The sequence below is a fragment of the Mesoplodon mirus genome, assembly GCF_964341445.2.
Source record: "Mesoplodon mirus genome assembly, chromosome: 11".
In the NCBI taxonomy this organism is placed as follows: domain Eukaryota; kingdom Metazoa; phylum Chordata; class Mammalia; order Artiodactyla; family Ziphiidae; genus Mesoplodon; species Mesoplodon mirus.
In genome coordinates, this window is record NC_138987.1 from 4,095,081 (window position 1) to 4,116,739 (window position 21,659).

At 38.3% G+C, this 21,659-nt stretch overlaps 1 protein-coding gene across 2 annotated transcripts in view; it reads left to right on the forward strand.

The window, feature by feature from the left end:
- ZDHHC17 (zDHHC palmitoyltransferase 17) overlaps nucleotides 1–21,659 on the forward strand; it is a 125,311-nt gene that overhangs the window by 15,348 nt on the left and 88,304 nt on the right. For both annotated transcript variants that reach the window (XM_082636341.1, XM_082636342.1), the window contains exons 2-3: nucleotides 10,569–10,672; nucleotides 15,239–15,361. In XM_082636341.1, coding sequence (XP_082492467.1) covers nucleotides 10,569–10,672; nucleotides 15,239–15,361 — 227 coding nt within the window. The remainder of the gene's footprint in view (nucleotides 1–10,568; nucleotides 10,673–15,238; nucleotides 15,362–21,659) is intronic.

Consider the following 21,659-nt stretch of genomic DNA (forward strand, 5'->3'; position numbering starts at 1 on the left):
ATTGATCTTTGCTACCGTTTCCTTCATTTCTTCTTTCATTTATTTCTGATCTGATTTTTATGATTTCTTTCCTTCTGCTAACTTTGGGATGTTTTTGTTCTTCTTTCTCTAATTGCTTTAGATGGCAAGGTTAGGTTGTTTATTTGAGATGTTTCCTGTTTCTTAAGGTAGGGTTGTATTGCTATAAACTTCCCTCTTAGAACTGCTTTTGCTGCATCCCATAGGTTTTGGGTCGTTGTGTCTCCATTGTCATTTGTTTCTAGGTATTTTTTGATTTCCTCTTTGATTTCTTTAGTGATCACTTTGTGATTAAGTAGTGTATTGTTTAGCCTCCATGTGTTTGCATTTTTTACAGATCTTTTCCTGTAATTGATATCTAGTCTCATAGTGTTGTGGTTGGAAAAGATACTTGATACGATTTCAATTTTCTTAAATTTACCAAGGCAAGATTTGTGACCCAAGATATGATCTATCCTGGAGAATGTTCCATGAGCACTTGAGAAAAATGTGTATTCTGTTGTTTTTGGAATGGATGTCCTATAAATATCGATTAAGTCCATCCTGTTTAATGTATCATTTAAAGCTTGTGTCTCCTTATTTATTTTCATTTTGGATGATCTGTCCATTGGTGAAAGTGGGGTGTTAAAGTCCCCTACTATGATTGTGTTACTGTTGATTTCCCCTTTTATGGTTGTTAGCATTTGCCTTATGTATTGAGGTGCTCCTGTGTTGGGTGCATAAATATTTACAATTGTTATATCTTCTTCTTGGATCGATCCCTTGATCATTATGTAGTGTCCTTTGTCTCTTGTAATCGTCTCTATTTTAAAGTCTATTTTGTCTGATATGAGAATTGCTACTCCAGCTTTCTTTTGATTTCCATGTGCATGGAATATCTTTTTCCATCCCCTCACTTTCAGTCTGTATGTGTCCCTAGGTCTGAAGTGGGTCTCTTGTAGACAACATATATATGAGTCTTGTTTTTGTATCCATTCAGCCAATCTGTGTGTTTTGGTGGGAGCATTTAGTCCATTTACATTTAAGGTATTTATCGATATGTATGTTCCTATTCCCATTTTCTTAATTGTTTTGGGTTCGTTATTGTAGGTCTTTTCCTTCTGTTGTGTTTCTTGCCTAGAGAAGTTCCTTTAGCATTTGTTGTAAAGCTGGTTTGGTGGTGCTGAACTCTCTCAGCTTTTGCTTGTCTGTAAACGTTTTAATTTCTCCATCAAATCTGAATGAGATCCTCGCTGGGTAGAGTAATCTTGGTTGCAGGTTTTTCTCCTTCATCACTTTAAATATGTCCTGCCAGTCCCTTCTGGCTTGCAGAGTTTCTGCTGAAAGATCAGCTGTTAACCTTATGGGGATTCCCTTGTGTGTTATTTGTTGTTTTTCCCTTGCTGCTTTTAATATGTTTTCTTTGTATTTAATTTTTGACAGTTTGATTAATATGTGTCTTGGCGTATTTCTCCTTGGATTTATCCTGTATGGGACTCTCTGTGCCTCCTGGATTTGACTATTTCCTTTCCCATATTAGGGAAGTTTTTAACTATAATCTCTTCAAATATTTTCTCAGTCCCTTTCTCTTTCATTTCTTCTTCTGGGACCCCTATAGTTCAAATGTTGGTGTGTTTAATGTTGTCCCAGAGGTCTCTGAGACTGTCCTCAGTTCTTTTCATTCTTTTTTCTCTATTCTGCTCTGCAGTAGTTATTTCCACTATTTTATCTTCCACCTCACTTATCCGTTCTTCTGCCTCAGTTATTCTGCTATTGATCCCATCTAGAGTATTTTTCATTTCATTTATTGTGTTTTTAATCGTTGCTTGATTCATCTTTAGTTCTTCTAGGTCCTTGTTAACTGTTTCTTGCATTTTGTCTCTTCTATTTCCAAGATTTTGGATCATCTTTACTATCATTATTCTGATTTCTTTTTCAGGTAGACTGCCTATTTCCTGTTCATTTGTTACGTCTGGTGGGTTTTTATATTGCTCCTTCTCCTGCTGTGTGTTTTTCTGTCTTCTCATTTTGCTTATCTTACTGTGTTTGGGGTCTCCTTTTTGCAGGCTGCAGCTTTGTAGTTCCCGTTGTTTTTGGTGTCTGTCCCCAGTGGCTAAGGTTGGTTCAGTGGGTTGTGTAGGCTTCCTGGTGGAGGGGACTAGTGCCTGTGTTCTGGTGGATGAGGCTGGATCTTGTCTTTCTGGTGGGCAGGTCCACGTCTGGTGGTGTGTTTTGGGGTGTCTGTGGACTTTTTATGATTTTAGGCAGCCTCTCTGCTAATGGGTGGCATTGTGTTCCTGTCTTGGTAGTTGTTTGGCATAGGGTGTCCAGCACTGTAGCTTGCTGGTCGTTGAGTGAAGCTGGGTGCTGGTGTTGAGATGGAGATCTCTGGAAGATTTTCGCCGTTTGATATTATGTGGAGCTGGGAGGTCTCTTGTGGACCAGTGTCCTGAAGTTGGCACTCCCACCTCAGAGGCACAGCACTGCCTCCTGGCTCCTCAATTTGGGATGATTCGTTGTCTATTCATGTATTCCACAGATGCAGGGTACATCAAGTTGATTGTGGAGCTTTAATCCGCTGCTTCTGAGGCTGCTGGGAGAGGTTTCCCTTTCTCTTCTTTGTTCTCACAGCTCCCGGGTCTCAGCTTTGGATTTGGCCCCGCCCCTCCATGTAGGTCGCCGGAGGGCGTCTGTTCTTCGCTCAGACAGGACAGGGTTAAAGGAGCAGCCGCTTCGGGGACTCTGGCTCACTCAGGCCGGGGGGCAGGGAGGGGCACGGAGGCGGGGCCAGCCTGCAGCGGCAGAGGCCGGTGTGACGTTGCAGCAGCCCGAGGCGCGCCGTGCGTTCTCCCAGGGAAGCCGTCCCTGGATCCCAGGACCCCGGCAGTGGCGGGCTGCACAGGCTCCCGGAAGGGCGGTGTGGACAGTGACCTGCGCTCGCACACAGGCTTCTTGGCGGCGGCAGCAGCAGCCCCAGCGTCCCACGCCCGTCACTGGGCTCCGCGCTTTCAGTCGCGACTCGCGCCCGTCTGTGGAGCCCCTTTAAGCAGCGCTCTTAATCCCCTCTCCTCACGCACCAGGAAACCAAGAGGGAAGAAAAAGTCTCTTGCCTCTTCGGCAGCTCCAGAGTTTTCCCGGACTCCCTCCCGGCTAGCTGTGGCACATTAGCCCCCTTCAGGCTGAGTTCTCGCCGCCAGCCCCAGTCCTCTCCCTGCGCTCTGACCGAAGCCCGAGCCTCAGCTTCCAGCGCTGCGCGCCCCGGCGGGCGAGCAGACAAGCCTCTCGGGCTGGTGAGTGCCGCTCGGCACCGATCCTCTGTGTAGGAATCTCTCCGCTTTGCCCTACCCAGGTATGTGGGGGGTTTCTTGCCTTTTGGGAGGTCTGGGGTCTTCTGCCAGCGTTCAGTAGGTGTTCTGTAGGGGTTGTTCCACGTGTAGCTATATTTCTGGTGTATCTGTGGGGAGGAAGGTGATCTCCGCGTCTTACTCTTCCGCCATCTTACCCGGAAGTCTTCTTTTCTTTCTTTTTGTTTTTTTTTTTTTAAGGAGAGGGAGAAAAATATACATATAGGCATATTTGTTCATCAAATGTCTGTGGAAGGAAAAAAAAGTGTGCCAGATTTATTGTTACAAGTATGTATATACGTATAGATTAATACTAGAAGGAAATGAAGTGAAAACCAGTTTTTAGTGAAGCTAGAAGGTGATGAACATTTTCCTTGTCTAAAATTTGTTGGAAGCAAGCAAAGTGAATTTGATAGTTTGGATTGAGACAGTGGTGGTCCTACAACATAAAGAGAACCTACCTATGCCTCAAGTTGGCCTCTCTTTTTTAAAAGCAAACATCACATACTGTTAGCCAGGGACTGGGGACCACAGCAGAGCATATAATATAGCAGAGACTTCTTACTTACTGAAAAAATTGATTTGAAATCTTTCCATTATATTACCAAATCATTTTTGTCCAATCTTCCCTTAAAGAGGGTACATCAAATAGATTAGCAAGAAATGCTGTCTTGAGTGTAGTGCCATTTGCTGGCACTATTAATTAAATACGTTTTAAAAGAAAGTTATTTTATAATTTTGTAGTGGCTACTGCTTTTCCTTATCTTTCATTGTTCATTTGGTCATATGTTTAATGCTTATGCTGTCCTCTCATTATATATTCCTTTTTAAAAATCCTTATGGTATTCCTAGAATTTAGTTCATTACTACCTAGGTTTTAAGAAGGTCTCACATTTGGCTCATCAGTTTTGGCTAGGACTTGAAAATGAGTCAATTATGTATAGAGACTTTTTTTCTTTCTTCTTGTCAACAACACTTTATATTGTTTTAGTTTCATCATATACATTTAATGGAATTAAATTTGAGAAGCTCAAAATTATATAATTAAATACAATTCGCTTCTTGATTCAGAGTCCAACCTGTTAGAATGATACCTGACAGCAGACATTTGCACAGTGCAGGTTACAAGCATATGGTTAAGCCCTATTGGTTTGCTTATTCACCTGTGTATATTTATGGGTTAATGCACCAAAGGCAGGCAGGTAACATGTGTCTTGTAGGTAACATGTATGTGCCCTAGAATTTTATTGAATTGATTTTGTGCTCTCTCTCTCTTTCTCTCTCTGTTTGGAAATGCATTTATATTGAGAATTACAGCATCTTTTCATACCTATATTTGCCATTGTATTTTGCCCTCTTTGAATTATCTTCATATTCTTTGCCCATTTTTCAATGTGTTGTTACTCATGCTTTTTCTCAGAGCCTTTTTTAAACATTAGGACTGTTATTACTGATATTCTTACATTTAAATCTTTGACCTGACTGGAAGTTATCTAATATAAGGAGTGAGATGGGAATCTTACAGGAAGAGTCCTCGACTGAGGCCTGGTCCTGCCGGGTAGTCACTTCTCTAGGAAGCCTGGGAAATTGATCTGCACTCTAACTGGTCTTTCATTAAACATTCAGGTTAAGTCCTAGAGCTGTTTTGAACAAGTTACTTAGACCTGGTGAGCACCAGACATACGGTCAGAGTCTCCAAAACAGTCAGGAGAGTCCAGAGTGGCACAAAGCCTCCCCAGAACAGGAGGGTGCATGCTTCTCTCACCAGGAGAATGGTATAGGCATCTCCCTGTATGGTCTCATGGGATGTGTTGCTGACCTGGGAAGCTTCCACCTGGGAGCATGCTGCTCTGAATTCTGCTTTGTGTGGCCCTGCTTTTTCAGACAAGTTTCAGTATCATATGCCATTAAAGAAACTATATCCTTGGCTGTATTTGTTAGTGTCTTTCTGCCAAGCACATCATCACCCTTCTATGTTGGAGCCTGTTGAATTTTTTTTTTATCCCAAATGTCTAGCCAGTTGTCCATTTATACCATTTACTGAATAATATGTCTTTGCCTCCTGATTCTAATTCTCATTCTTCAGGCTCTATTCCACTGCCCTGTTTATCACTGCGGTACTCCCATTTTTTCTTTAGTTTGCTTTCTGATGTATTGTAATTAATGGCAGGGCAAGTCCCTGCCATTACCCTTCTTTCTGAATCTTCCTGAACTTACTCTTGCATGTTTGCTCTTTCAGATATACTCTACCATAGAACCGATTCTTGGAGCACCTTTTCTTATAGAGCACTTATTAAACATCTCTATTTGGTTGGTAATAAAGTACTGCGCCATAGAGCAGGGGTCCCCAACCTTTTTGGCACCGGGGACCGGTTTTGTGGAAGAGTTTTTCCATGGCCTGGAAGGGGGGATGGTTCAGGCGGTAATGCAGTGATGGGGGCGGCGGATGAAGCTTTGCTCCCTTGCCCACTGCTCTCCACCTTCTGTGTGGCCCGGTTCCGTAGCAGTCCACAGCCCAGGGCTTGGGGACCCCTGCCGTAGATTCTTTGGTCAGTGCTGCCTCCCTCTTTGTTTTAAATGAATGTAAACTAAAGATTAATAGGTCTAGTATTTTTTTAAAAGTTAACTAGATTGTATTAACTAGATTGCACACAGACACTTGCTAACTAGTTTATTGGTTATATAATTCCATCCAGGCATGTGAATAAACACGCATTATGGAGCCTTATCATCCTGATATGCCATCCAGAGTTTGCCTGTATCTGCCGTATAAGTGTGAGCTTTATCGTAGTGATTTCTCTCAGCAGCAGTGCATGGCAGCTGAGCTTGTCCCAGCTCTTCTCCTTCCTGTCTGCTACTTGAGCAGCAGGTTTTGGAGGTGCTTTCTCTCCTTCTAGCTCTCTTCAGCAACTCCTAGGGCTATAAAAACCTTTGGCTGTCAATTCAGGTACCTTAAGGATCCTTCTAGTGGCTGTAATTTCTTTATTCCAATATATAAAATCATTGTATGTTAGCCTTAGAAGGGATCTTGGAGGACTTCTAATCTAGTGGTTTTAAAAAGGAGTTGAATCTTTTTTTTTTTAATTAAAGAAATATTATGTAAAGCCCCAGTATCTGAAAAGAGGCTAAATAAATAACAAAGTGCTTTGTTTAAGAAGGGAGTGAATTGAGTAGAGCTGAAACTATCAAGCTCTTTGGTGCCCTGATGTTGGTCCTTGAGGCACCTGGGTGGAACTCTAAGCTGATCTTATTCATCCTCCTCTTTTTACAAATGAGGGACCTGAATCCTACCATAGTTAATTGCCTTGCTGGGTTGTAGCCTAGGTAAGAGAATGGCAGACTTTCAAGTCAGTAGCCTCTCAGTGAAGGACTTTTTCTATTATACCATGCTGCTTCTAATGGAATTACTGCACTCTTAAAAGTTACAATGACCTACATATGTATTTTTTAATTAGTATTACTTTCCTTGGCAGAGATATCAATTAAGTTGCATCTTGGTTCCCATTAAAATCAAGGAAAAATTATAGGATTTTAGTGTCATTAAATATTTGTATGTTGAAAATTTATCTGATGTATAATAGCAAATTTATAATTAAAAATGAATATCTATACATTTATAGGTTATATTTATTTACATTAACAGTATTTTTTATTTTATGTTTTTAAAGTTTAAAAATCACAACTGTTATTTCTAGGCCTAGTGATAGCGGTGGTTATCTTGATAGAGAGTGTTGTCATTTGTCAGATTGGCAGGGTACTAGTTCTAGAGGTGAATCAGTTTCCAATGTGATTAAAAGTGAGAAAAAGAATTTAAGTCCGTGTTATTAATTAAAAAAAAAAATAGTACAACAGGTTGGAGATTTGCTTAAACACCATTTCCTCTACCTTTTTAGTGGGAATAACTGTACCTCTTGAAAATTACTCTAAGGATATATGTAAAGCCATCTTTTATAAAAATCATATTTCCTTTACTAAAAAGTAGAAGTGAACAAATAAAAACCATATAATTGTGGTAAAACAAATGCATTTAGTTTTTAAATGTTACTGGAAAAAAGTCTGATTTCTAGTACATTGGAAGATCACATTTGGCACTGTCAGTGGGGCAAAATGGACGGTAGGTAAACTGAGAATACAGTTTAATCATTATATATGATAACAGGTCTCTGGGGATACAAATAAAACTAAAATCACATGAAAGCATTACAGTAGTAAGCTTTAAAAGAGATTTATTTTTTATTTAATGAATACTTGTTATTTGCCTGTAAAAGCAACCTATTTGTCCTTAGTAAAAAAGAACAGCAGTTTGCCCTAGCAGATTTTCATATTGAAATAGTTTTTAAAGTTATGTTACTACTTTTTGGCCCTCATGTTGTCTTTATTTAAGTTTTAACTTAGCTCTTGCTTCTAATCTTTGACTTATGTTTCTTATCTACTTTGTCCTTCCATTTTGGATTGTAAAGGCCTTGAGGGCAAGAGACCATATTTGGTATTTGCATATTGGTTTGCAGTACTGCTTCAAGCCACAGTGGAGCCTGATACAAAAGGAAACATGAGCAATACTACTGCTGTCTATATTTACAGTGTTTCTGTTTAGGATTTGTTTTGTTTTGAGTTTATTTATTTATTTAATTTTTTATTTTATTTATTTTTTTTGTGGTACGCGGGCCTCTCACTGCCGTGGCCTCTCCCGCCGCGGAGCACAGGCTCCGGACGCGCAGGCTCAGCGGCCATGGCTCACGGGCCCAGGAGCTCCGCGGCATGTGGGATCCTCCCAGACCGGGGCACGAACCCGTGTCCCCTGCATCGGCAGGCGGACTCTCAACCACTGCGCCACCAAGGAAGCCCGGTTTTGATTTTTAAAAGATAATTCATTAAGATTTAAAAAATCTTGATTATGGAGTGTTTTGGCACTCTCTTAAACTTTGCACTAGCTTTACCCTGTCCTGGCTTGGGGTCCCAGTACATTGTAGAGGGCTTTGTTTTTTTTTTTTTGCTTTACACGGGCCTCTCACTGTTGTGGCCTCTCCTGTTGCAGAGCACAGGCTCCGGACGCGCAGGCTCAGCGGCCATGGCTCACGGGCCCAGCCGCTCCACGGCATGTGGGATCTTCCCGGACCGGGACACGAACCCGTGTCGCCTGCATCGGCAGGCAGACTCTCAACCACTGCGCCACCAGGGAAGCCCTGTTTTGATTTTTAAAAGATAATTCATTAAGATTTAAAAAATCTTGATTATGGAGTGTTTTGGCACTCTCTTAAACTTTGCACTAGCTTTACCCTGTCCTGGCTTGGGGTCCCAGTACATTGTAGAGGGCTTTGTTTTTTTTTTTTTGCTTTACACGGGCCTCTCACTGTTGTGGCCTCTCCTGTTGCAGAGCACAGGCTCCGGACGCGCAGGCTCAGCGGCCATGGCTCACGGGCCCAGCCGCTCCACGGCATGTGGGATCTTCCCGGACCGGGACACGAACCCGTGTCGCCTGCATCGGCAGGCAGACTCTCAACCACTGCGCCACCAGGGAAGCCCGAGGGCTTTGTTTATAGCAGACTTTCAGTACATGTTTTGTTGGACATTTTACTCCATTCTGCTTGTAAACTATGGCCAGGTTTTTATTTTCCTTCAGATGTCTTATGGTCCTAATAGAAAAAGTCAGAATCGAAAGTTTAAAAGGTTATTTTCCTTATGGTAGGGGAGAATAATATCAGAAAAAATTTAGAAAAAAAGGAAGTGCTACTGATCTGAGAAATGTCTTTCTTTTATCTTGCTCCACTGAATATAGAGCATAGAGAAGTTGAGAACTGGAGTTCAATGGAGAAATTAAATAGAAAAGTTTTAAAAAATTACATTGGGTAAGTCTTATGTATTGGTTAGCTTCATCAATTATTCAGAGTGTTTCATACACCCAAAATACTATACCTGCTTGTGTTCATATTTAACCAGTTCTATTTTAATGGAGTCTAAGAACAATCTCTCAAAAAAATCACTTAGTAAATTATATGCAGTATGTGTAATATGTTGTGAATCTTGGCTTAAGACTGATGTCTATTTTCTTTCTTCTGCAAATGTGGATTTATGATTATTACAGTGGTATTTTAATGTTGGCGGTGGCATTTTCATAAGGAAAGGTTATATACTAAGCTGAATTTGCTTTTGTGAAACTTTTAAATTCCCTATTGTTGAAAATATTCAGTAATATTGTTGATAGTCTTCTAAATGTATGGTTCAAACAAATCAGTATTGGAATTTTCCACATAGATTAAATGGCTAGAGTGAGCTAAAGATAATAGACTTTTTTCTCCAATGAAATACCATAAATTTGTATTATTAAATATCAGTGGCCAAGAGAGAATGAATTGTTCTAAGGATTTAATTCTCTCCAAATATCTTGTTATGCCTTATCCTTTCATTTATGTGTGTGTGCCTGTAAGAGAAAAATATCAGAATCATAGAAATTTGAATGGATGGTAGTAGAACCAAACATGCTCAATTTTTCTGTTTTTGTATAAAAGAAGTAATTGTACCTTAGTGCTATATTGAGGAAGCTGACTATGCATAGAAAATTTTGTATTTTAAATAGAAAATTGCACATAGCATATAAGTTTTAAATGGATGTAATATTCTATAAAGCTGTTTAATTAAATTTTTATATAAAAATTAGTTTCTTTAAGGGTGTTGACATTTTTAGAACTACTCAAGCAGATTTACGTTTTATTAGAATGCCCTATTGTTCTTTATTCACCTAATAGTAGATGCCTTAACAAGTCCTCAGCATGAAGGAGTATAAGAAAAGGTGATATCTGAGAATAATAGAATAATATCCCTGGGTTCCTTTTTTAGGACCTTAGTTTTTATTTGGCATGTGATGAAAGTTTTGAAGTAGAGTGTTAGAGCTAGGGGGTTATGCTGGAATAGTAGAAAAATTGGTCTGAGAGAATGAGAGTTGATTTGCTGAAAAAGTAGAGTTCTGTGGAGCTAAAGATGAATTTCAGTTACTGATTTGTCACTGATTTGCAGTTTTGTAGCTTTTCTGTTTTGAGAGTGTGTATAAGGGGGTAGATCTGTTTGAACATGCTTTTTCTCCAAAGAGTACAGACTTCAGCATAAGGTTAAACTTAATCTTTTAAATAACAAACATTCTTCAAACAGCACAAAAGCAATAGTAAAATACTGAAATATTTTCATACTTCATTTCTCAATTCTTATCTCTGTGTAATTCTTTTTCTTCAACAGGAAATCAAACCTCAAAGCCATTATAGCCATGGATATGGTGAACCCCTCGGACGGAAAACTCATATTGATGATTACAGCACGTGGGACATAGTTAAGGCTACACAGTAAGTTTTTTGTTGCAGTTGTTTTCTTCTTTGACATCTGTATTTTAAGTGAAATACACCTTTCTTTCTCTTTTTGATATTCGCTATTTGATAAATTCTGTACTTGGTGAGACGTTGTTTTCACACTTTCCTTTAGTTCTTTGTACAGATTTAAAATAGCTGATTTAAAGTCTTTGTCTAGTAAGTCCAATGTCTGGGATTCTTCAGGGACAGTTTCTATTAATTGCTCCCCCCTCCTCCCCATGGGTTATCCTTTTTTGCTCTTCTTCATGTCTTGTAATTTTTTGTTGAAAACTGGACTGTTCAAATAATGTCACATGGCAATTCTGGGTATCAGGTTCTCCAGGGTTTGTTGTTGTTTGTAACATTTCTGAACTCATTCTATAAAGTCTGTATCTTTGTCATGCGTGGCCACTGAAGTCTCTACTTGGTTAGTTAGTGGTCAGAGACTTCTTAAATCCCTAGAACCAGTAAGTCTTGATCTTTGTCGAGGAACTCTTCGTGCAAGTGCAAGCTGAGACCCCCAGCGCTCAGCCAGTTAGCTTACAGCTCTGCCCTAGCCTTCACCTTCTGCTTGCAAAGAACCTCAAGGTCAATCAGAAGTGAGAGCTTAGGGCCTTCTCCAGTCTTTGTTGAACATGTGCATGGCCTTCTAGCTTCCCAAGAATATGTCTGAGCTTTTCAAGCCCCTGTGGATATCTCATTCCTCAGCTTTTGCTTAACTTTTTGATTTGTCTGTTGTTTGTCCCAACTGCTTTCCATCCTCTCAAACAACTGTTAGGTTAAAACGTTTGGCAAACATCCCAGAAAGGAGCTTGGGTGAGGTCTAATAGATAAGCCTTTCAAGTAGACTCTTCCAGGGAAGCACCATAGAGGTGAAATGATGACTCCTCTTTGAGAATGAGGCTTGGAAGGAACCCCATTCCTGTTCTGCTCACTCTGCTATCAGTACCAAGGCTGCTGGGGAGCCGGGGGTGGGACTGTGGTATTTAAAACACCACAGAGTCCTCTGTTCTTCCTGAAATTCAGCTGTTTTTCTTGACTAAAGATCCCTTGGATTGCTGAAGGCCTTTTGTTAACTTTTCCAGAGTCTGAAAACGTTATCACACTTACTAGTCATTGTCAGTTTGATAGCTGTGAAATGGTTTTTCTCTCTTTTGATTGGCCTTTCTCTGATTACAAATGATATTGAACATATTTTCTATGTTTATTGGCCATTTGGCTTTCTTCCTGTGTGAATTAACCATTTTAAATATACCTATTTTGAGTTCTTTTGTCTTTCTGTAATTAGTTTGTAAAAGTTCTTTATGTATTTTGATGGAGTTTGCAAAGAAGTTAGTGAGATCTGTGTCCCTTTAATGTCCTCCAAGAGTCCCATTTGCCACTCTCCCAGCCCCTTCCCACCCCTAGTCATGCAGCTCATGATTCAGTACTCCTCTTCAGTGTATCCAAACTCATATTTTTTTCCTGTAACAATGTGCTGGAACTTCTCTGGAAACCTGTACTTCCACAAAGGCTCTGTCATCTGTGGTGACTGTGAAAGACAGTGTTGACTGAGGCTCCCAGATGGTGGCTGAGAGGGGCTGGAGCCAGTTCGTGGGCTACTGCAGGGTCCACAGCTAGGAATAGGTCTGTATGCTTGGTACCCAATGCATGGGTGGGTGAGACTCTCCCAGCTCTCTTGGCCGATGGTGCTGGATCCCATAGTGCTCACAGAGGTCCACGGATAGAGGCTGAATTATTATTGTTGGAGGGGCCACAAAACGATGAATGTCTTCTTCCATCATGATGCTGATGTCACTCTGCGGTCCATTTCTAAATACTCTTTTTTTCTTCCATTTGTTTAATCTTGTATAGTACCACATTGTTTTAATTATTTCTTAGTCTTCAAAATTGTCTCAGCTATTCTTGGTCTTTTACTCTCACAAATGAATTTCAGGGTTCTACTTGGGACATTCGTGAGATATTCATTTGGGATTTTAATTAGAATTTCATTAAATTTGCAGATAATTTTGGGGGAAATTGGGGTATATATTTCTTCAGGTCTTACTTTAACGTCTTTCATTAATTAACCTTATTTACAGTGAGAGTAGTATAATTTAATATGCTTCCTCATTATTATTTTAGATAGTTTAATATTTTATGTTACGGTGATATGGAAATCTGATCCTACATTTATTTTATTTAGATACTTTGTTTTCATGATTTTTTGGCTGAAAAAAGATAAATCTCACAAAGATACATGATTCCCTAATGGAAGAATTACAACATATGCTGCATTTATTAAGTTATAGTAATTACTTTTCAGTACTATTCACTAAATAAAGATTTTACTAAACTTTACCTTGTAAATGAACATTTTCTGATGATAGTTCTTGCAAACTAATCAGGTTTTGACATTTTTGTAATTACAGCAAATGGGTTTACACATGTTAGAAAATTGTTTCAAAATTTTTTATGTGCCCACATAAGAATGTTTTTACAGTTGTTGTATAAGATCTTTCAGAAACTATATTATATAATGATAGAAACATTTCCAAACATACAATTTTTTTTTTTTTTTTTTTTTTTTTTTTGTGGTACGCGGGCCTCTCTGTGTTGTGGCCTCTCCCGTTGCAGAGCACAGGCTCCGGACGCGCAGGCTCAGCGGCCATGGCTCACGGGCCCAGCCGCTCCACGGCATGTGGGATCTTCCCAGACCGGGGCACGAACCCGTGTCCCCTGCATTGGCAGGCAGACTCTCAACCACTGCGCCACCAGGGAAGCCCCAAACATACAATTTTTTTAAAATATTCTCTTTATAGTAGGTGTTTTTCTGAAATGGAAGTAGTTACGTTTCTCACTGTGTCTGAAATACCCTCTTTGCCTTGAAGGAGAACAGACTGACTGTCTTTACCTTTCTTAAGAATACAGTGGAGCACTGAACAACACAAGTTTGAACAGCTTGGATACGCTTAAATGCGAATTTTTTTCAACAAGTACATACTACAGTATTAAACAGTCTGCAGTTGGTCTAATCCACAGATGCGGAACTGCAGACATGGAGGGCCAGCCGTAAAGTTATATGTGGATTTTCGACTGCGGGAGGGTTGGCGCCCATAACCCCCATGTTGTCCAAGGGTCAACGGTATATGGTTGATAGCGTACCAGTCACAGTTCTTTGCCACCACTACCTGTGCCCTGCTCCCCAAAAAAGCCAGCAGGTTTGAAACACTTGTCTTTTTTGTTCAAAGGGAAATGCATACTCGCTTTTAAATGTTAGAAAAGTAACCAGTGATTCTCAGTCTAGTTAAAAAGGTTCTTATCATCACTTATCTCATTCAAAGGGTGAGGTAGATTCTGCTCTTTAAGGTAATATGCCTAGTTCACTTAACTGGGCACATGTAAACAACTTTCTGAAAAAGAACAAAGAGCTGAAGGAACTTCTGTCATCGCCTGTGAATTGTGGAACTCTTGCTCTTCCTTTAGGTTGATTTACCTTGTGCGCGTGTGTGTGTGTGTACGTGTACACATGTAGTACAGAGCCATTGTAGGGCAGCATTGAAGCAGTGAAGGCTGTATTAAATATTAGTGCAGCTTAATTTCTTTCGTTATTAGCTAAGACACGAATACAGTTAATATTTGCTTCTAATGTTCCTTTATTAGGCCACCTTTCCCCCAACCTCACCCTGCGGTATACCTCCCCATTTTGGAGACCACTTTAAGAAATTACAAATATAGTCAAAGCTCATTTAATTTGTTTTTGTGTCTCGTATTTCCAAGGATCCAGTATTTTGTTGAGGATGAAGTTGATGGTTTTTGAGGCTCCGTGATGGATTCTTGGTTTGTTGTACTGTTCTTTTTATTTTTGCTTATGCTTGAAAATTTCCATAATACAAAGTTTTAAAAAATATATATGCTGCCACAGAATGACCAAAAACAGAAAGGGAGGAAAAGGTTAAGCTCTCTGCGTGCACCTTTCTTCTTTATTAAATGTGAACGTCTTTCCTCGAATTCTGCCAGTAGACTTTCTCTTATGTCTCATTGGCTTGAACGCACAGGACTCCTCCTGCACCTGCCCTGCTCCCACCCCTACACTTCCCTTCTTATTTGCCTTAGGAATTTTGAGGCTAAATTTGGAAATAAAGAATGCTGAGGTTGTAAGACATCCTTTTTTCTCAATGCTGTTCTAAATCATTGATAAACTCTTTGTTACTGCTTCTTTATGATTTAATATTTTTTAACATAGCTGTATGTATTTTTATAAGCTGCCTTAAGTGTTTTGTAGAATAAGTGGTGATATTAAGAAAAACAAATAACTGATAGACACTTTATTTATGTTATCCTTGTCTCTTCCACTTTATGAGTTATTGCATTCTTATAGATGAAAAATTTTTAATTATAAAATGGGTTAGTAATAACAGCTGTTGGAATATTGATATCTTTAAAGTAACATTTTATATTGAGAAAGCCATTTTAACTTCCAGGTTTCAAAATGGAGCATTAATTTCTTCTGGAAATGCTATTTTCAGCTTTAAATTTCTTGTCAAATAGTGGTAACAATCGCATGTTTTCTTTCTTTTCAAGATATGGAATATATGAACGCTGCCGAGAATTGGTGGAAGCAGGTTATGATGTACGGCAACCAGACAAAGAAAATGTTACACTCCTCCATTGGGCTGCCATCAATAACAGAATAGATTTAGTCAAGTAAGCATTTCTATATTTTTAAGTAATTAATTATTACTATAAAATTATTAGAAATAGTTATCAAATATATAATTTCTAAAATTCATAGCTTTTAAAATGTAGATTCTGTGTACTTTTTTCCTGAAAAAAATTGTTTTTAACATATATCGAATGCTTATTATGTGACAGATACTATGCTGAGTGCTTTTCCATGTACATTTCCTTAAATCTTAATTCTTGAAGTAACCCTGTGTGAAAAATAACAATTTTTACTGCTGTCCTAATGATGTGGAAACTGAAGCATAAAGAGGTTAAATATGCTACCAGTGACATACAACTGATAAAGGTTGGAGTCTGGACTTTAACTCAGGCAGTCTAACTTGTAGCTTACATTCTAAATATGAATTCTATGGGTAAAAGCTACAAAAGGAAAGAGAGGAGTTAATAATAGCAGGTAATAATAAACTAATTTCACACCAGCATAAATGAAGAATACTTTATATACTCAGTATAAATTATTTGTATTACTTACTGTTCATCTGCTTGTTCAGTAATAATAAGAGGTGGTTAGATAAGCAGGAGTCAGGATGATAAAGAAGTCTTAGTAAATCTGGCTAAAATAGTCTCTGGCAATCTGGATATAAGATTTTTAGATAGAGACATGAATCTGAAATGAACTGCTTGCAGGTGTGCCTTTTAAGTACAGCATACAGAGTCTAGAGACGAATAGGATGTTAATATCAGGTAAAAGAATTTGCCCTTAGAGTACTAAAGAAAGATTAAGCAAGTAATAACTAAAGCATTGAAATCCATGAATCACTTTCTTCCGGAGAGCGTATTTCCATTTTATTTGCTCCTTTTTTCCCTTCTTGTATTTCTAACCTTTCCTCTGCCTGCAGTGTGGGTCTCTTGATGTCTGAATTCTGTTTTTGTTTGTCAGAAAATGTTTTTATTTCATCTTCATTTGTGAAGGAAATTTTCACATGGTATAGAAGTCTAGGTTGGCCGCTCTTTTAATTTTATTTTTGTTTTTTTACCCATTGAGAGTATCATCCCACTGTTTTCTGGCTTCTGTTACAATTGAGAAGTCAGTCTAAGTGTTATACTTTTAAAGGCTTTTTTTTCTTTCTTTCTTTTTTCTGGCCGCTTTTAAGATTTTTTTTCTTTGTTTCTAGTTTTCTGCAGTTTCATGATGATGTTTCTAGGTGTGGATTTCTTTTCTTTACCCTGAATAAGATTGCAAGAAGTTCTTGATTCTGTGGATTAATGTTTTCATCAGTTCTGGAAGATCTCAGCCATTATCTCTTCAAACATTGCTTCTGGCCCATTCTCTTTTTGCTCTCCTGGAATGCCAGTTAAATGTATGTTTGACCTTCTCATTGTATGCTGTGTCTCTTATCCTCTCTTCTGTGTGTACTGTCCTTTTTTTTTCTGCTTCTTTCTGGAAACTTCTTCTGACTTATCTTCCAGTTCATTTATTCTCTATGTGTAATCTGCTGTTAAATCTATTCAATGAGTTCCAATTTTGTTTATTTTTTAGTTCTAGCATTTTAATTTTTTAAAAACTTGCGTTATTTGATTCATTTGTTGCTGTACTTTTCCATCTTGCCTTATACTTGAAAATATAGTTATTATATAATCTGTGTCTGAGAAGATAGCATTGGGAGTCTGTGTGGGTCTGTATCTGTTATATTATTCCTTTGTGTGCCTGACTATCTTTGAATGTATAATAGACATTATGCTTGAAAACTTATTTGTTGAATAATTTGAGGCCTAAGATGAGAAGATACCACTTGTTTCTGCTAAGCCCAACTTTAATTTAAGGCTTTAGATTTTCTGGATCACTCAGGTGGCTGAAGACCATGCTAGAGCCAGGTTTACTTCTGGTTCTTAATTACTCCTACAGTGCAGCTTTTTGGGGTCCCAGCCCTTATTTTGCTTTTGTCTGCTTAGCTTGCCTCTTGGCCAACTCTTCTGTATCAGCAAATTGTCTCTAGGGTAGATGGTGCCCAAGCAGTTTTCTAATTTCTCCCAGTTTTAATCTCCTGAATCTTAGCCAGGTAAATGCTCATAATCTTCTTAGGAAATATTTGCTTTTAGGAAATATTTCTTTATTTTGTTGAGCTTTTTTTTTAGTTTTCTTTAATTGGAGGGTTGGTTCAAATTATCTAGCCTTCTGTAGTATCTGTATTTTTTTAAATTACTGTTACTTTAATCTAAATAGTACATAAACAATTTAAAAAATCAAATAGTACTTAAAGGCTTACAATGGAAACAGCAGTCCCCCCCGACCCCCTGGGTCCTGTACCTCAGAAGTAACTATCTTCAGTACTTTAGCTGTTTCTTTCAGTACTTACTCTTGTACATTACATTTTTATGTTGTTACTTTTATCTAGAAAGTTATTTTCTTTACACAAATGATAGAAAATGCTTTTCTGCTCTTTTCACTTAATTTATGTATCTTCAAATTTTTTCATATCAATGCAACTAGAGCTACATCATTCTTTTTAAAAAGCTGTAAATGTTTAATTGTGTGGACTTAGTTTATTTAATGGTTTACCTATTGGTGAACATTTAGATTGATTCTAGTGTTTTTATTATTTTATACAGTGTTGTAAATAATGTCTTGTTCACATACCATTTTGCTTATGTTCTTATATATCTGTAGAATTCTTAGGAGAAGGAAAGTAAGGAGAATGAATTTTGAATTTTAATAACTATTGCCAGTTTTTGTGCTGTTTCTTGATTTATCAGTTATTATATTTTGACTTTCTGTTTTGGGATAACTAGATGTCCTAGAACACCTCACCACTAATACTTCTTCCTCTGTCTTCTATTATAGTTTTAGTTAAATTACTATGCAAAGTTTAAATTGTTGTGCATATGTAAATTCTCACTGATAAGCCCAGAAGTGTTCTATGATATCTGTTTTTTTCCTGTAGAATTTTTATTTTTGTCAGAAGTAATGGTTGCTTTCTTTCTTCATTTGTTTAAGTTTATGTATATTGGAACTAATTGTTCCCATGCTCATAGACAGAACTGTAGAACCCATCTGTGTATGCAAACGGTATCAAATAACTTATTGGCTCCTTTTCTGGTGGAGTAGGGAGGATGAGATCACTCCTGAATTTCTCCATCTTTCTGTTCCAGCCCAGACCGTTTGCTCTTGAGAGCTATGCACAACAATTGTCTTGAGACTTACCTTTGCAATCATTCTGGGAAATCCCTTTGCTCCAGTGTTGGTTTCAGTTTCCTGGATCTCAGGTTTTTCTCTCTGTTGGTTTAATCTCTGGTTTTAGTAGAGCACGTTTTTCGATAACTTTCTGAGAGAGAGAGAGAGTGCTTGGGAGGTAAATCTTTTGAAGTTACTATCTCTTCTGCCCTCAAACCTTATTGGTTGTTTGGCTGAGTGTAGACTTCTAGATTAAGCTTCGTTTTCTCGGAATTTTAAAGCAATACTTTATTATTTTTTTGCTTCAAGTGTTATAGTTGAGATACATTTGATCTCATTCTGTTGATCAAAAAATTCACATTTGTCTTGTGTTTAAAAATAAATAAGAAACTCTAAAATGAGAAATACAGACAAAAAGTCTTGATGTTGCCTGCCTTATGGATTGTTCCACCACTTATGGGCAAGTGAGGTTACAGAATAAAGTCACTAACTATAGAGTGGGTTAATAACTACAATGCCTGTGTATATTATGTCTTCAGAGGGGTAAACTTAATTTCTTTCTTTTTTTAAATTGGGGCATAGTTGCTTTACAACGTTGTGTTAGTTTCTGCTGTACAGCGAAGTGAATCAGCCTTATGTATACATATATCCCCTCTTTTTTGGATTTCCTTCCCATTTAGGTCACCACAGAGCATTGAGTAGAGTTCCCTGTGCTATATAGCATGTTCTCATTAGTTATCTATTTGGTACATAGTAGTGTATATATGTCCGTCACACTCTCCCAATCAGGGGGGTAAACTTAATTTCTTACATTTCATAGTTTAGCAAGTTACTTTCCTAAAACAAACATAATGGTGAGTAAATGCAGTTTTCTATAGTAACTGGTATTTATAGCCCCAAGATTAATTTTTTACTTTTCAGTCTAGAATGACACCCTTCTTAGAAGCTACAGCATATTACTATTTCATGGATGCTGGCAGAAGATACATGACTCAGGTAGAGACCAAGGACTTTATTATTCATAGCCCAGCAAATAGCATGCACATCACATTGGCATAGCTCCCTAGGTCCCATGGGAGTGGCTTGATATGGTCAATGCAGCACACACAGTGGGTCTCTGTTGCTTTTATAGTACATGGGAAGCAAAGCCGCTCTTTGTCCCAGAGGGAGACATTACCTCATCTCTCAAGGTTGCTTGATGCAAACAGAACTCTGAGAAATGGCCTGAGTAAAGAGTGGTCAGGACCTTGCAGTCTTCTCATATACTCAGCAAGACGTATGGGAGCCACCAGAGACCCATGGAGAAGTGTCCCTTCTAACAGTTATGTTCCATCAGGATGTATTATAGGAGCTTGCTTCAAGCAAAGTTAGTTGGGTCACTTTTCATGCTGGTAAGATATTAAAGTAAGTATAACTTGGAAAGGAGGAGACCTTCACCTGGCCTGGATTTCTTATATTCCTAGTGTTTTCAAGTGGAAGTCTTTTAACTGTTTCTTAGATTTTACCCTGATATAATGAAATAAAAAGGATTAGTGCAGGCTTGGGTCTTCAACAGTCTCCTGTTACTTCAAGATTCTTTGTTAACAACAGCTAATAATGCTTGTAGTCCCTGATTTCAGTCTGATTTCAAGTCAAGGTGTTGTTAACGAATATGCGGCTTTGTTAAAAAATATGTAGCTTATAATTTCTGAGAGCACAGTGTGTGTGTGGCTTATTCTTCTTCCCTGGCGACATAGAAGTGTTTATTCTTCATTCCCCACTTTGTGGAAGTTTACATTATTGTGCATTGATATGGTCCTTTTATAGCTATTGTGCTTTACGGAGATGTTCTTAATTTGTCTTCTAATCCTTCTCTTGAATTTCTAATTTTATCTATGGCATTTTCAATTTGAAGCAGTCTCTCTTGATCTCTACCCCCACCCCACTCAAAAAAAATGTTTTGTTCTTATGTCATGAGTATATTATCTTCTCTTATTTTTTGGAGGCTATTTATTTTAACTTTAGTTTTTTTTTTTTTTTTTTTTTTTTTTTTTTTTTGTGGTACGCGGGCCTCTCACTGTTGTGGCCTCTCCCGTTGCGGAGCACAGGCTCCGGACGCGCAGGCCCAGCGGCCATGGCTCACGGGCCCAGCCGCTCCGCGGCATGTGGGATCCTCCCAGACCGGGGCACGAACCCGTATCCCCTGCATCGGCAGGCGGACTCTCAACCACTGCGCCACCAGGGAGGCCCTTAACTTTAGTTTTTTAAGTTCTTCTTCTCTGTATATTACCTACTTTGGGCTTCTTCTGTTTATTTTGGTCTCCTTCCATGTTTGAAGCTTTCCTCAACTATCTGGTCATGTTTGACCATTCATATTTAGGAGAGACATAACAAAGCTGATTGGAAGTTGTGGGACTTAGGAACCTCCCAAATGTCCCTTTAGCATGTAAACTTTCATTGGTACGTTTTCAGTGTCCCATATGTTTCTGTGATGTAATTCCTTGAGTCTTAAATTTCTCTGGAAAGATGCACTGAATACCCCTTTTGGCAAATACTGAATGGTTGAATGTTAAAATCAACAGGAGCATGAGAAGTTTAGAGACACTAGAATGAATCTGAACTTTAATAGAAGAGTTTGAATTATCACTATAATAATATTAAATATTTAAGTAGTCACATTTTAAGATGACAGTGCACAAAGAAAACTAGTCTAGCTTTGTCAGCTGCTTGATTGCTTCCATGTCACTAAAATGCCTATTGTGATGCTAAACAAACACTCACCTTCAGTGAGAATATAAGTTAGAAAACGACAATTTTTCAGCAGCTTATATTGACTTTGAACCAGTGTTTCTGTTTACAGTCCAGCTTCTTATTACTTTCTTTTGAGGTGACTATTGCCTTTAATCCCTTAGCCTTTCTAGGGTTTTATAACATATTCTGGTTTGCTTCTCATTGGTGTTCTCCTCTGGAGACATTTGGGTTTTAGCTCTTTGCTTTTCATCTTTCAAGTATTTGTTGCTATCTCTTGTTCATTGATATTCTCTTCTCAAAACCTAGGGATCATTAGTACCCACAAGTACATTTCTTGATAATAACCATCTTATAGTATTGCAAGGAGGCTTGAGTTTAAAAATAAGAATTATACAATCTTCTCAGAATTTTGTAGTT